The sequence below is a fragment of the Marmota monax genome, unplaced genomic scaffold (assembly GCF_021218885.2).
Source record: "Marmota monax isolate L192 unplaced genomic scaffold, Marmota_monax_Labrador192_F-V1.1 WCK01_AAM20220418_F8-fsc00040, whole genome shotgun sequence".
In the NCBI taxonomy this organism is placed as follows: domain Eukaryota; kingdom Metazoa; phylum Chordata; class Mammalia; order Rodentia; family Sciuridae; genus Marmota; species Marmota monax.
The window spans coordinates 7,470,877-7,484,165 of NW_026692782.1; the positions used below are offsets into that span (position 1 = coordinate 7,470,877).

The window sequence follows — 13,289 nt, forward strand, 5'->3', positions numbered from 1 at the left end:
TTGGGATTGGGGTATATCTTAGCTGAAAAGGAGGAGGTTTAGCCAGCCAGGCGTGACGGAGCACACCTGTATTCCCATTGGCTGGGGAGGTTGAGACAGGGGGATCACAAACTGAAGACCAGTTTCAGCAACCTAATGAGACCCTGCGGCAAAATAAAAAATACAAAAGGGCTGGAAATGTAGCTTAGTGGTAGAACACCCCTGGGTTCAACCCCAGTATTAAAAAAAGGGAAAGAAAAAGGAGGGGTTTTCTGGTAGTGATGTTGAAAAGACAGTACTATAAATAGCCCCTTGGTTGGAGTGGTCCTGTTTATAGATGATGCTTCAGTCTCAGGTTCCTGAAGGAGAAATCAATAGCACCATCCATGTCTCCTGATCCAACACCAATAAAGAATAGGATAAGGTAAATGTAGGGTTTTTCTTCTGTGAAAAAAATAATTTCTAACTTTTACTTTCTCAACTCAACCACTTTTACCTTTTCTTTCAAAATCTTGGACACTCCAGGTTCTCCCACTGGGTAAGAAAAATCTTGCCCAGAATCAGACTCAAAAAGAGTCTAGAACAAGCTGTGATGTCCATCTGTTTTTCTTTGTCCACAGTGCTTTTACTTTGCTCTTTAAATAAACATTTCCTTAAAAACCGTGGACTGATTTCTGTCATTCTGGCAGCTCTATGCTTTCAGAAGAAATAATGTAGCATTTTGATCCCTCTAATTTGTGAAGTCTGCAACATCATATCGAAGGGTAAATGTGCAGACCATCTCAAGCCTTTCTTGGAAAACCTATTAGCATGTTGATTGCTTTGGGATGGTGTGTTAAAATGTTGCAGCCCTCAAGTACCACATCACATATAGCCAATTGTTCCAAGGAAACCTGGAGGAATCTATTTTAATAATCATATTGAGACTAAGAATGTATTGCTGTTTTTTGAAGAGTTAGCATGATGATATGGAATGCAAATGAACCAATTAAATTTATTATAAGAGAAGATTCTTATTTCTTTGGAAAATAATGGTAGACAAAATATTTGCTCCTCCAATTTCTGTCCCATTAGTGTTTCCCATTAAGGCCTGGGAAGATAGAGATGCAAAGAGAGTTTATTCCCAAACCTCCAGAAACTCCCACAGAATTCCAGTCTCAAAAGCAGGAATAGAAATGAATCCTTGTGCTCCTGAGAAGTTTCTTTCATAGAAAACAAAAATCTCGCCTACTTCATCAAAGACAAAAAGAAACAACACATTATCTCTTTAAAAGATGATCATTTGCACCCGAATTGTTTTTGTATGTGGGTTGGGAGATGCTCACCACTCTAAATTCAGCCCAGGGGTTTAGTGTGAGCTTTGATTAAGGAAGGATGTGTTGGGCAGAGGAGACTGATTCATAGCTACTTTGTAAAAGAAAGGGGAGGAATCACACAAAATTTCCCAGTACAGGCAGAAAAAATGACAGCTGATTACTCCTGGCTCAGACCTACTGGTAAATTATGGATTTGGGTCACTAGTTCCAGAAGGAGAGGAGGGGCATGAGGAGAGTTCTTGAGATTGTCTACCAACAAAAGCAGAGATTCACTGAGAAGAGAAGCTGTAAAATCTTCATTCATCTCTAAAATATCTACTGAGCAAGGCACTATGGAAAACAAAGACCAACCTGACAAATTCTGTATTTGTCAAGATTATAGGATATCGAGGTTAAAACAGTTGCAAGAGAAAGTGGACTCATTCCACAAGCAGAGAAATAACTTGGAACTGGGACACTGGGAAAGTTCATTTTCAGCTAGGAATTACTTCTGAGTTGGGTTGTGGGGCAGGAGACATGCAGAAGTTGGGAAGCAAAATCCAAAGAAAAGAAATATCATGGAGAAAAGCTCAGGAGTGGAAAATCTCCAGGCTTTTATGAGGAACAGCTGGTAGTTTGATTTAGCAAACAGAAGGGAAAGTTGGATGTAATCCATGGGGATTTCCCTAAAAAATGGGAGATAAAGCACACTTCATCTCCAGTCTGTGGCTAAAAGCTTTCTAAACACAGAAACTACTGCTTAAAATAATAGCTTATAGCAAAAGTCCTAAATTTGGAGAACTCCAAGATGTTTTACTTGTGTACTGAATCCTCCCTGCAAATTACCTAATAAGAATCTTCAGTGATTGTCTTTTTCACCACAGGGATTTTCACCCTGAGCACTACTGACATTTTGGACTGAATATTTGTTGGTGGGGGCAGGGACGGAGGGTGGCTGTATTATGTATGCATTGTGGGACATTCAGTCTGTGGCTTCTATTTACTAAGGATCAGTAGCACCCCAACCCAACTCCAGGTATGACAGTAAGCAATGTCTCTTGACATTCCCATATGTCCCCTAGGGGACAAAACTAGCCATGGTTGAAAACTTATAGTTGACACTGAGGTGGCATGCCAGATGATGGTTCCTCTCATGCAGATGGAGAGAACTAAGAAAGGAGCTAAAAAATCCCTTCTGCACTCCAAACACAAGGACTCTACATAGAGAGGAATTCAACTCTTTTTATTTTTAACTACATTTTGATACCATTGTATTCCTTAGCATTCAGTAAGAACAGCCCTCAGATCCAGCCATCCCTAAATGTGTGCTACCATGTATTTGTGAATATTAAAATTATCCCATATGCTTATTTGTCAGAATTTCTCCTAAAATCATTTATAAAGGCTTTGACTTAAAATATTTTAAATAAAAATAGCAAGTTAATTGCTATTTCTATGTAATATGCAAACCAAATTTCAATACTATCATAGGTTACTAGATCAAGATCATTGGGTCTTGGTCTCCATATTAGTATTAAATAGCAGAAAAAGGAAGATGGGAGAATTGAAATAGACGGACTCTAAAGGTCTTGAACTTTGCATTTTTAGTTCATTTTTTTTTTTTGCTGGAATACTAAAAATAAAAAAATCAAGAATTGAGCAATATCTATTTTTTAACCTAAACAATTTTGTATTTCATAAAGAAGTTGACCTCTTGAAATGTACAACAATAAGCAATTGCTACAAAAATAAATAAACAAATGTAGGAATATGTTTCAAGTACAGATTATGTGGTCCATTATGAAAAGTGGAGTGAAATCTTTAGATGAGGGACTGATGCTACCAGATAGGGCACAATTCAAGAAGTCTGTAATAAGCACATTGGGAAATTCATGAATAAATACAAAACATTTGTATACCCCAATTTTTAAAATTTCTTCTGTTTTTCCATCCCTCAATGAAAAGGTTTCTGGAGGGCATTAGAACACATGATACAGTATCATTATTATCACTTAGATAAGACCAGTGCTGTCACTCAACACACGTGATAGCAAATACATCAGCTTATAGAAATAAAACCCAGGTAGCAGACCTCCACTGTGAAAATCACTATCCTTAAAATCAAAGATTAGCTGTGGGACAATGGAAACAGTATGTGACCAACAAAATACTGCCAAATGTCTGAGATAGTCCATTTTTGTACTCTGGAGTTTCTAAAATCAAAAGTTCTGTTTTTTTTGTTTTTTGGGTTTTGTTTTTTTCTTGCCAATTTGTTTTCTAAAAATAGCATCTTCTATTAAGTAAATGCATTGATAATTGATCTCTGTTCCTTTAAAAAGTTGACTGCCATTATACCTTAATTAGTTTTCCAAGATTCTGACTCAAGTAGGGAAAGACATGAAAACTCCAGTGTCTGTCCTAATTTTATATTCAGAATAATTCCATTTTACTCTAAAGTAAATTTAACCAGTTAACATTCGGAAAGTTTCTATACAAACAATTTGCAACATTTTGAGAATGTGTTTGCTTCTCCTGAGCCTCAATGGCAAAGAGATTTTGCTTTGTGTGCCAACTTCAGAGGCTGACCTAGACTGGGGTGTTAGGGACCATTAAGCTATGACAGCAATTAGGAGGATAGTGTTGCCACTAATTAGGACATGAATTTATGTTTGCCAGTCTCATGAAAGAGACTACACTCTTCTCTCCCTGGGGTGGGTTCTGAAGAATTAGTAGTTTACTGTAAAGAGGACAGACGGAAGAGCATATGATAAAGCATGGATCTGTGTTAGAAAATGGGATGTTTGGGAAATAGCTACACAGATAGGATTTTAGGTAAAGTTTACTAAAAAAAAGGCTTCGGGTGACAGAAATCAGGCTTCTGAACACAAGTATAAAACAGAGATATTTGATCACAGCAAATTTTAGGAACAAAATTGGGCATAGTTTCAAGATATGAAGTGTTTGGGTGAGATAGTTTCTATAAATACACATACATTACAACTTCCAAATACTTAAATGGTGACAAAGTCATCTCACTATGAGATTTTAGTCTGTCCTAGACAGGCTTGAATTCATGGAACTAACCCTAGTGATATACATTCTTTTTATAACAAACTATTTTAGAATAAGGTTAGATTTGTAGAAAAATGTTTGGAGGAATACATTAATAAAACTATCTGGGTCTAGTTCTTTCTGCTTTGAAAGGTTACCAATTGTTGATTTTGATTTCTTTGATATAGACTTATTATTACCCATTTTCTACTTGTGTGAGCTTTGACAAATGATATTTTGAAGTGTTATTTCCACTGGGATCAAGGATATGTTCAGGATGCTGACACCATGAGTTGGTTAAATCAAAAGGAAGTCCTTGCAAATCAGAAGTTAGAGAAAACATTTATCTTTGCTAGCCATGAAGGTTCGAATAAATTCTTTTGAATATATTTGACCCACTGCAAAATTAAGTTTCAGATTTGATACTGAAAGAAGCATAAAAATTCATTTTAGGTCAACAGTGCTAAACAGAGCCACAAATGAATAAAACATCAACAATAGTGAGAGGTTTTTTATGTCAGTACAGAACTTTTAATTTCGGAGAGCATTTCTTCCAAAATTTCCAATTCTCTTCCAAAAGAGTTAGAGGCAAACATTTTAAGAAAAAAAAATGTTGGAAAGGTTGAAATGAGTCCAGACTTCAGAAAGACTATTTTGCCAAATGACAAACACAACAGGTATTTAAAAGAAAATATGGAAAAATAGAAAAAGTAAGAATTTAAAAATATGAAAAAGTTACTATGATTATTAAGTTTGCATTAGCTTTTTTCACAATGGAAAACTAAAATCTTATCACATGATTATCATGTCTGTAAGAGTTTGACAATACTTGCAATATTAACTATGTAAACATCAAGAATAACATTGTCTTTGCTGTGGAGTCTGGGCATACAAATGTTCCATATTTCATATTTGGGGCCAGGAATTGGCAGGACACCCTGTTACTTCTAGATAGTCTTAGGATATAAAGTGCTTCGTTGTGATAGAAAAGAGGTACTGTCCATTTTGCTTTCAGAAGCATAAAGCGAATGTCACTATTAACAAAAGGTAGAAATCTCATTCACTTTTATAAAAACATAGAACCATAGACTTGCTGTGGTTTCTATCTACTTTTACTGTCCTTCTCTACAGAGCCACACTTTCACTTGACTATTTTTCATTATAGCAAATATGTCCCCCACACCATCCTGGTGTGGCCATATACTCACTGTTGTAAAAACTTTCTTTGTGAAAGAAAGTTTGTATCTAGTAATGCTATGGGAAGTTAGAAGAAAATACACATATCTAGGATTTTTTTTTTGGAACTGGGAACTAAACCCAGAGACACGTGACCACTGAGCTACCTTACTAGCACCCGCTCCCCAACCTTTTATGGCTCAGGGGGGGTCACTAAATTACTGGGACTGGGTTCAAACTTGTGACCCTCCTGCTTTAACCTCCTGGGTCTCTGGGATAACAGATGTGTGCCACCACATCCAAGCTATGGTTCTTTGTGACAAAATACAAAAATTTATGAAACAAGCAATGAAAACCTTAAGTCCTTTGCATGACTGTCCTCAGAAATTCTGTCTCTTTAGTGAGAAGGATATGGCAGGCTTCTCTCACAGGGAATGCATGTAGGGAGATTAGTCTGCATAAGCCTACACATATATCCATTATTTCACCTTCTTAAAAGGATTTAAACTCTGATCCTTTCAGTGTGTTCATGATCCTTCCTTTAAGATTTAGCTATAAGGAATAAATGTCACAGTGCCCAATGTCTAACACAGTGTCTGATGATTAGAGCAGATATTGGATGCAAGAGGTCACTGCAACAATAGGTGAGAAAATTTCTTCATATGCAATTTTAGCTGTATATTTAGAATATTTGAAAGCAATTAAGCCAATTAGGTTACAAATCTTCCTAGTTATTAAAAATATTTCTATTAACATAATTTAGCAAGTAGGTCTGGTCTTCTGAAGGGGGCCCAAAGGAAAAAATACCCAAAACCATTAATGACAACTTGGTAATAACATTCTCTTTTTATTTCAAAGGTGTCCTTGAATGGCCATTTTGGACAAAACTGGTTGTGGTGGCCATTGGCTTCACAGGAGGTCTCGTCTTCATGTATGTACAGTGTAAAGTCTATGTCCAATTGTGGCGCAGGCTGAAGGCCTACAACCGTGTGATCTTTGTGCAAAATTGCCCAGACACTGCCAATAAGCTGGAGAAGAACTTCTCGTGTAACGTAAACACGGACACCAAGGAGGCTGTGGTGGTGCCAGTATCACAAACGGGTACAAATTCACTGCCATCTGCAGAGAGCGGTCCCCCAGAAGTCATACCAGTTTGACGGAACCAGTTGACAGTTTCTTCTCAGAAGACCATCTTTCTAGCCTCAGCCACTACAATTGACTGAAGCGATCCTGCATTACTCACTTCCTTTATTGGCTCCTTGCTCCTACTGACTCATTTTTCCTTACTTTGCGCAAAAAGGACAGAAGGAAAAAACATCAAATGAGCAGGACACCAGGAAGCGAGCCTGAAGTGTGATATGGAAATGTGAAGATGGCTAGAGAATGACTTCTAAGACAATACAGAACTGTTGGTACCGGAATGCTTTTAGGCAATGACAAATTAAATGGACACATGATACTCTTCGTAGTAGCAGGGGAAAAGTTCAAGAATATAGACTTGACTTGTAACATGTGTTTCTTCTAAGGGTCTTGTAATGTTAGCTATCTCATCTGGATAAACACATCTGGTTTTAAGCCTGAAATTGTCTGCATTATTCCTGTCATACTGGAAGCAAACTTGGAGGATGCATATTTTGATATTCTTTGACAGCTGACAGATTTTTATGGCAATAGTGAAGTCTGGTTATTTTGACAGATGCATGTTATAAAAATGGATGCAATACACATTTGAATATAGTAATACTTGGAACTTTGTTTGAATCATGAACAAAAGATTTTCATAAGATTATTGGGTGAAATTAGCTCTTTTAAATGCCCACAAAAGTTGAAATCGTCTAACGGGTCCTATATTTTACCTGGCCCCTCTAATACAGTGCTGTCCAACAGAAATACAACTCGAACTACAAACGAAAGCACAAATGCAAATTTTAAATTTACAGGTAGCCCCTTTATAAAAAGTAAATAGGTGAAATTAATTTTTATAATTTAACACCATATGCTATCAATGTAAAACATTATTGAAACAGTCATATTTTTTTATAAAGTCTTCAAAATCCAGTATGCATTTCACAACACACCTGTTTGAATGAACTAAATTGGATAGCATGGCCCTAATTAGAGACTAAGGCTCTACTTTATTTAATGGCTGAATATTTCAAAATAAAAGCTTAATTTATTCCTTTATTTTCAAGTTTCATTGAAGGGTCATGATTTTACAAAGCACTAAATTAATCAAATTAAATGTCCTAGTTTGAAGAATTAGATGAAGTTGCCATTTCTCTAAGAAAACTAAATTTTTTAAAAAAGCAATCTGCTTGTAGCAAAATTGTGAAATTAACTTCTTTTGCTACAATGAAGCAACTACAATAGGGAAATAAAAATTAAGTATTTTTGTTATTAAATCAAAAGTGTTTTTCTTACTCCATATGAGTGTCAACTTGACTGATAAGTAGTTACAGCCACAAACTAGATCTTATTTTAAAAAGTTGACAATATATTCCTTGACAGTTCAGAAGCAAAAACATTCAACAGATTCTATGGTAAGTAATAAATTGAGTTGTTTAGGTTTGACAGTTGATTATTGCATTCTTTAAATACTCATATAAAACTGAAGTGTGAATGATATTGCAGAGAGCTAGATTAATAATCACAAGCATAGTGACCTGTCAAAGAAAGATGGCCTAGTAAAAAAGTGATTTTTATTAGCTGTCATATTTATTATTGTGAAAAGGCAGAGATGGCCATAAGAACCAAAGCATGGGTATCACATTGCACAAATCTGGGTATCACATCAATGCACTTTGTAATTATCAGTGTGCTTGTTCTTCACAGATTATCAAAGGAAAAAAAATAACCTTTTAAAAAGAGGAGAAAGTATGGATATTAGTAGTGGCTGATATGGAGTCCAAATAGCCACATTCCTAGAAATAAAGAAAAGGTAAACAATGTTGATTTTGTGTGTGTGGCATGTGTGTATTCATGTATATATGTGAGAAAAATGTTAAGGTATTCAGTCAGGAAACAAAAGGTTTAAAACTCATCTTTCTTAAAACTTTTAGGGGATGGAATAAAGGCACAAGGAAAACAAAGTGGAGGTTATTAAACTGGACCAAAACTACAGCAGGAATGACTTCAGTGAACCTTAAACAAACTAAACTTTGAATTAACTTCCCCTATAAAGTGTGAAGATAAATGTACTAAAAATAACAAAGCTTGGGTGATTTAATCATAGCACCACACCCAAGGAATTAACCTTGATCATATTTTCCTGTTAATTTGCTTAATCCATTTCTCTATGGTTTAGCAAGGGCAATATGTTGCTTGCAAATATTTCATGGGAGAAAATCTCATCTCCAACAAACAAAGAAATATTGATTCCTCTTTTGTTTGCTCTGAAAGAAAAGCATTATTTACCTTAATTACCAGGGAAAATACTGTTTTAAATCCAAAATAGATAAGAGTATATCTTTGCACAGTGGGAGATGATTGGCTAAAATAAAACCTTACTTATCAAGGGTTACATTTAACACTAAGAAACATTTCTAAAAAGCTAAGACAAGCTTTGCTATATTAGTGATAAAAGATGAAATGGTTTTAAAACTGTGCCCAAAGTCTCAAAATTAACTTTCTTAGGTTTTGATTTTATTGAAATGAGAAAATAATAAAGCTCCCTAACAGGATAAAAGTCAACATTTAATTCTGTTATTCTTCTGACCTTTCAAAATCCTAACCTGAATTTCATTTTAAAAAATTCATTGCAGAAAAGTTTCATTAAAAAGCTTTCCTGCAATGGATGTTTGTGGTTCACCTGATTTGGAACAACTACATTCACTCAAAACCTAATGTTGATTCATTTACATTCCCTATGGCAATGGTACCTTTTTCCTTTCATCACTGAAAATATTTGGCTTTGTGGCAGTGCTTTTTTGGTGAACTGATTTATCTCTCAAAAAGAAAAAATGAGCTATGCAATGACAATTTTTTGAGGCATGTTTACCTGCTCATGTCAGAAACAAAATGGAATTCAAGCAAAGAACGGAAATTGAAGAATGAACCTACAGCTGTTTAAAACTTTGGCTTTTTATAATTATGACCCAAATTTGTGATACCATGAACTACAAACATTGAGGCTACTGCCCCCCCACTCCCCAGTACCAGGGATTGAACTCAGGGGCATATTCGACCACTGAGCCACATCAGCCGTATTTTGTATTTTATTTAGAATCAGGGTCTAACTGAGTGTTTAGCACCTCACCCAGCATTTCTGACACCGGCTTTGAACTCTGGATCCTACTGTCTCAGCCTCCTGAGCCACTGGGATTATTGGCATGTGCCATCCTGCCTGTTGAGGCTGTTAATTTCTTAACTAAAGAACTGTCACCTTCATTGTATAGGATTAAAGATTAAAGCAGTAAAGAAATGAAATTCCAACTTTTAAAAAGTGAAGCCCAAAAGGCAATTAAGTTTAGGAACAAAAACAAACAAGACAAGATTTCTTTTTAACAAAATTAAAATATAAGTGATCCAAGGATGTGGGACAGCAATGCAGAAATTGAAGGAATCTTTCTCAAAATGCCCCAGCATTACATCTCAGTAGGAGCTGCTGTTACATGTAATTATGATCCTAGAAAGATGGCCTTGATTGTACTTCTTGTTTTACAAAAGGTCCTTTGGTACTCTTAAAACATCTATTCTTTGGCTGGAAAATTAGCTCATTAGCTCAATGACATCATTAAGAGAAATTATAATGGTAATGGTCATGGGGCAGGAAGGTCATTCCATCCGCTAGATTTAATTTATCTTTCCTTGCCTTGACAACGATTTTTCTGGAACAAAGTAGAGGTCTTAAAATTTATTATCATTATTATTGTAGTTATTATATAATAACTGTGTAAGGATTACATTTTAATTAAGAAAGATGAAAACCTTTTTTCTTTCCTCAAATCAGCCCAATGGTGCTATTTTACATATCAAGAGTTGAAAGGAAGTACTGTTATTTTGGGCTGCAGTGTTTCCTCCACATCTAAAGAAAGCCCACCTTGAAATTGGATATTGCATTGAAACAAAAAAGAAAAATTATTTTAACTGTGTGCAATTTTTGAGATTGGGCATTTGTACTTTTTTTAGTTTTACCTAATTCTCTTTCATTAACAATATACTGTTTGTGAATAATGTGTACTAAGACAAACTAAGGAAAAGAAAATAAAGATCTGTGAAAGACTTTGTATATTAAACAAGTGATTCCAATTTTGATTGTAGCTTCTCTACTTTTTGCCCAACATACTGGGATCTATACAGATTTCTATTTCCAACACTCAAAACCCTTCAATTTTCAAAACTACGGTGTTGTTACAATGCTCTGTGTTTTTAGGCAGGGTCTAGATATAATCATTTTAAAACAAATTATACTGATAAAACTTAGACATTGTAGGAAAATAAAAAGGTGCATTAACCAATAAAAATATACTTTCAAAACATTTTTTTTTAAAAAATGTAAAAAATATCACAATGTAATCTATAGGATTTTCCCATGACTAAGATTTAGATAAAGACTATATTTTCAGAGATTTGAGTGGATTCAGATATTCTGTGGCTAAAGAACAGTAAGCCAAAGACATTGGAATGTAATCCTGGGGTGGAGATTTGATAACAGCAAAGAAAATGTCTCTTTCTAAAGCCTCAATTTAGATGCCTGAATTCAGGGTAAATAGCTATCTTGGCCTAATGCCTCTATAGGACTTTCTACTTGGGCAGAACTAATACAGAAGTATGAGTTCCCAAACTGGATATCTGAACTCATGGGCTTCCCCCACCACCCAGAATTACAGCAGACACACCCAGATCACTAACCACTGTCATTGTGTTTCAACTAACTAATGATCCTAACCTGTGTGATGGCACAGGGATTTTCAAGGAATAACAAGGGTGTGAGCGTAGAGATACTTGAGCAGGTAGATGTAACCTTTAGGTTCAGACCTCAAGGATGAGAAAACAGACTCAGGAGACTGGCTTTGAACTCTGGATCCTACTGTCTCAGCCTCCTGAGCCACTGGGATTACTGGCATGTGCCACTAATGCAGCCAGAGGGAACAAGGATTGAAGTCCTGAGTGGGAAGTTAAGCAAGACGGACAGATTCACACAGTAAGGAAACAAGCTCTCACTAGAAAATTTAATTACAAAGCTGGTAAAAGATGGACAAAGGTACCATCTCTCTATACTTCTCCCACAGGAGGACACAAACAGAAAAGCAGCCAGATGACATGATAATGCAACATAAGGGTAGGGCGTCCCCTTCCCTGCTGCAGTTAAGTAGTTTTATAGCCTGCAGCTGTACTCCAAAGGGACTTGAGATGGAAATTCTCAGGCTTCCACAGATCCCAGAAGATGAGGCCAAACTATATCCTCTGGCTATGGATTGTGGAAGCTCTCTTATAAAGATCACAGGACATTCTTCCAAGATGAAAGTCAGCTGTGACAAAGCCTAGCCTAAGAGGAATAAGTGGATACATGTGAAGTCATCAGGGTGCCAGCAGAGGAGCAGGGATGGTGGCAGGAAGGTTAGGAAGTCATTGCCTGTATTATAGCAAGTCATAGGGGAGACAGCCAGACATGAACCAATTTGACTTTAATTTTGGAAATAGAACCAATAATACTTGCTAATTAAATAAGATCATAGGAGGACATAGCAAAGAAAGGGAAAAATCAAGGAAGACTTACAGAAAGATTTCTGGGTTGAAAATTAAAGGAGAAAAATTTTTTTGAAGTGACAGTAGAGTAAAAAGGACTTACCCAATCTCCTCTCCCTGAAGCATAGGTGATATAAGAACAGGAAAAGCTTCTATCAGAGGTGAACAAGGTTCTAAAGGGACATGTTTCAGCCAAGCAAGGAAGTGACTACAATGTTAGGAAAAGAGCAAAAATGTCAGAGTTAGCAGCTCTAAACTTAGAAATGTATCCTAAAACTTGAAAGGAAAGTGACCACAACACTCAGAGCAACCGAGAGATCTTTACTGCATCAGTGAAAAAGAGGAGGAGGAGGAGGAGGAGGAGAGAGAGAGAGAGAGCGAGCGAGCGAGCAAGAAAGCGGGGCCTGGCAGGAAGGAGTTTTTATAGCCCAAATCTAATGGGGTCTCTGGGTCTGCAAGCTGCCTTGTTGGCACAAGGGGGGTTAAGTGTTCAGCCTTGAGCAGGAGCTTGGGCATTTGGGCTTGAAGCAAACAGGTGATAAAGAATCAGACAGAGGGTTTGAGTTGTCAGGTCATCCTGCAGCTAACTTTGTTTGGCATGCCCTGCAGACAACTTATTCAGCCTGTCCTGCACCTAACAAAACTAAAAAAACAAGGATCAGCAAACAATGACCAACAAGTCAACCCAGCTTTTGGCCCACTTTGTTCATGAATTAAGAATGGTTTTTACATTTTTAAAGGGTGGCAGAACATACAAAGCAAGTTACCTTTACTGTGTTCCATAGCTATGGATTGTGGAAGCTCTCTTAGAAACATATGCTACTGACCTAAAAGTGGTCTCCATGAAGGAAACAAAAGTTATCACTTTTACAAAACATGTTCTCCAGACAAGGATTAAAAACACCACTCTAAAGATGAGTTGATGCAGGCTACTTTGTCCAAGTGACATGTTTTGTTGCATTCATTCAAGATTCTTATTTTAATTCCTAGCAGATAGTGGGGTTTTGTTTGTTTGCTTGCTTGCTTGCATTGACAGCAAAGAAAACTAGTAACAAACATCTGACAGGGAGGATGATCTGCCACTTTGACAAGTTATTCATC

At 36.4% G+C, this 13,289-nt stretch overlaps 1 protein-coding gene across 17 annotated transcripts in view; it reads left to right on the forward strand.

The window, feature by feature from the left end:
- The window catches only part of Marchf1 (membrane associated ring-CH-type finger 1), a 756,948-nt gene extending 746,199 nt beyond the window's left edge, over positions 1-10,749 (forward strand). For all 17 annotated transcript variants that reach the window (XM_058580391.1, XM_058580385.1, XM_058580387.1 and 14 more), the window contains one exon: positions 6,360-10,749. In XM_058580391.1, coding sequence (XP_058436374.1) covers positions 6,360-6,658 — 299 coding nt within the window. In that variant the 3' untranslated portion in view covers positions 6,659-10,749. The remainder of the gene's footprint in view (positions 1-6,359) is intronic.
- Positions 10,750-13,289: the final 2,540 nt, after the last annotated feature.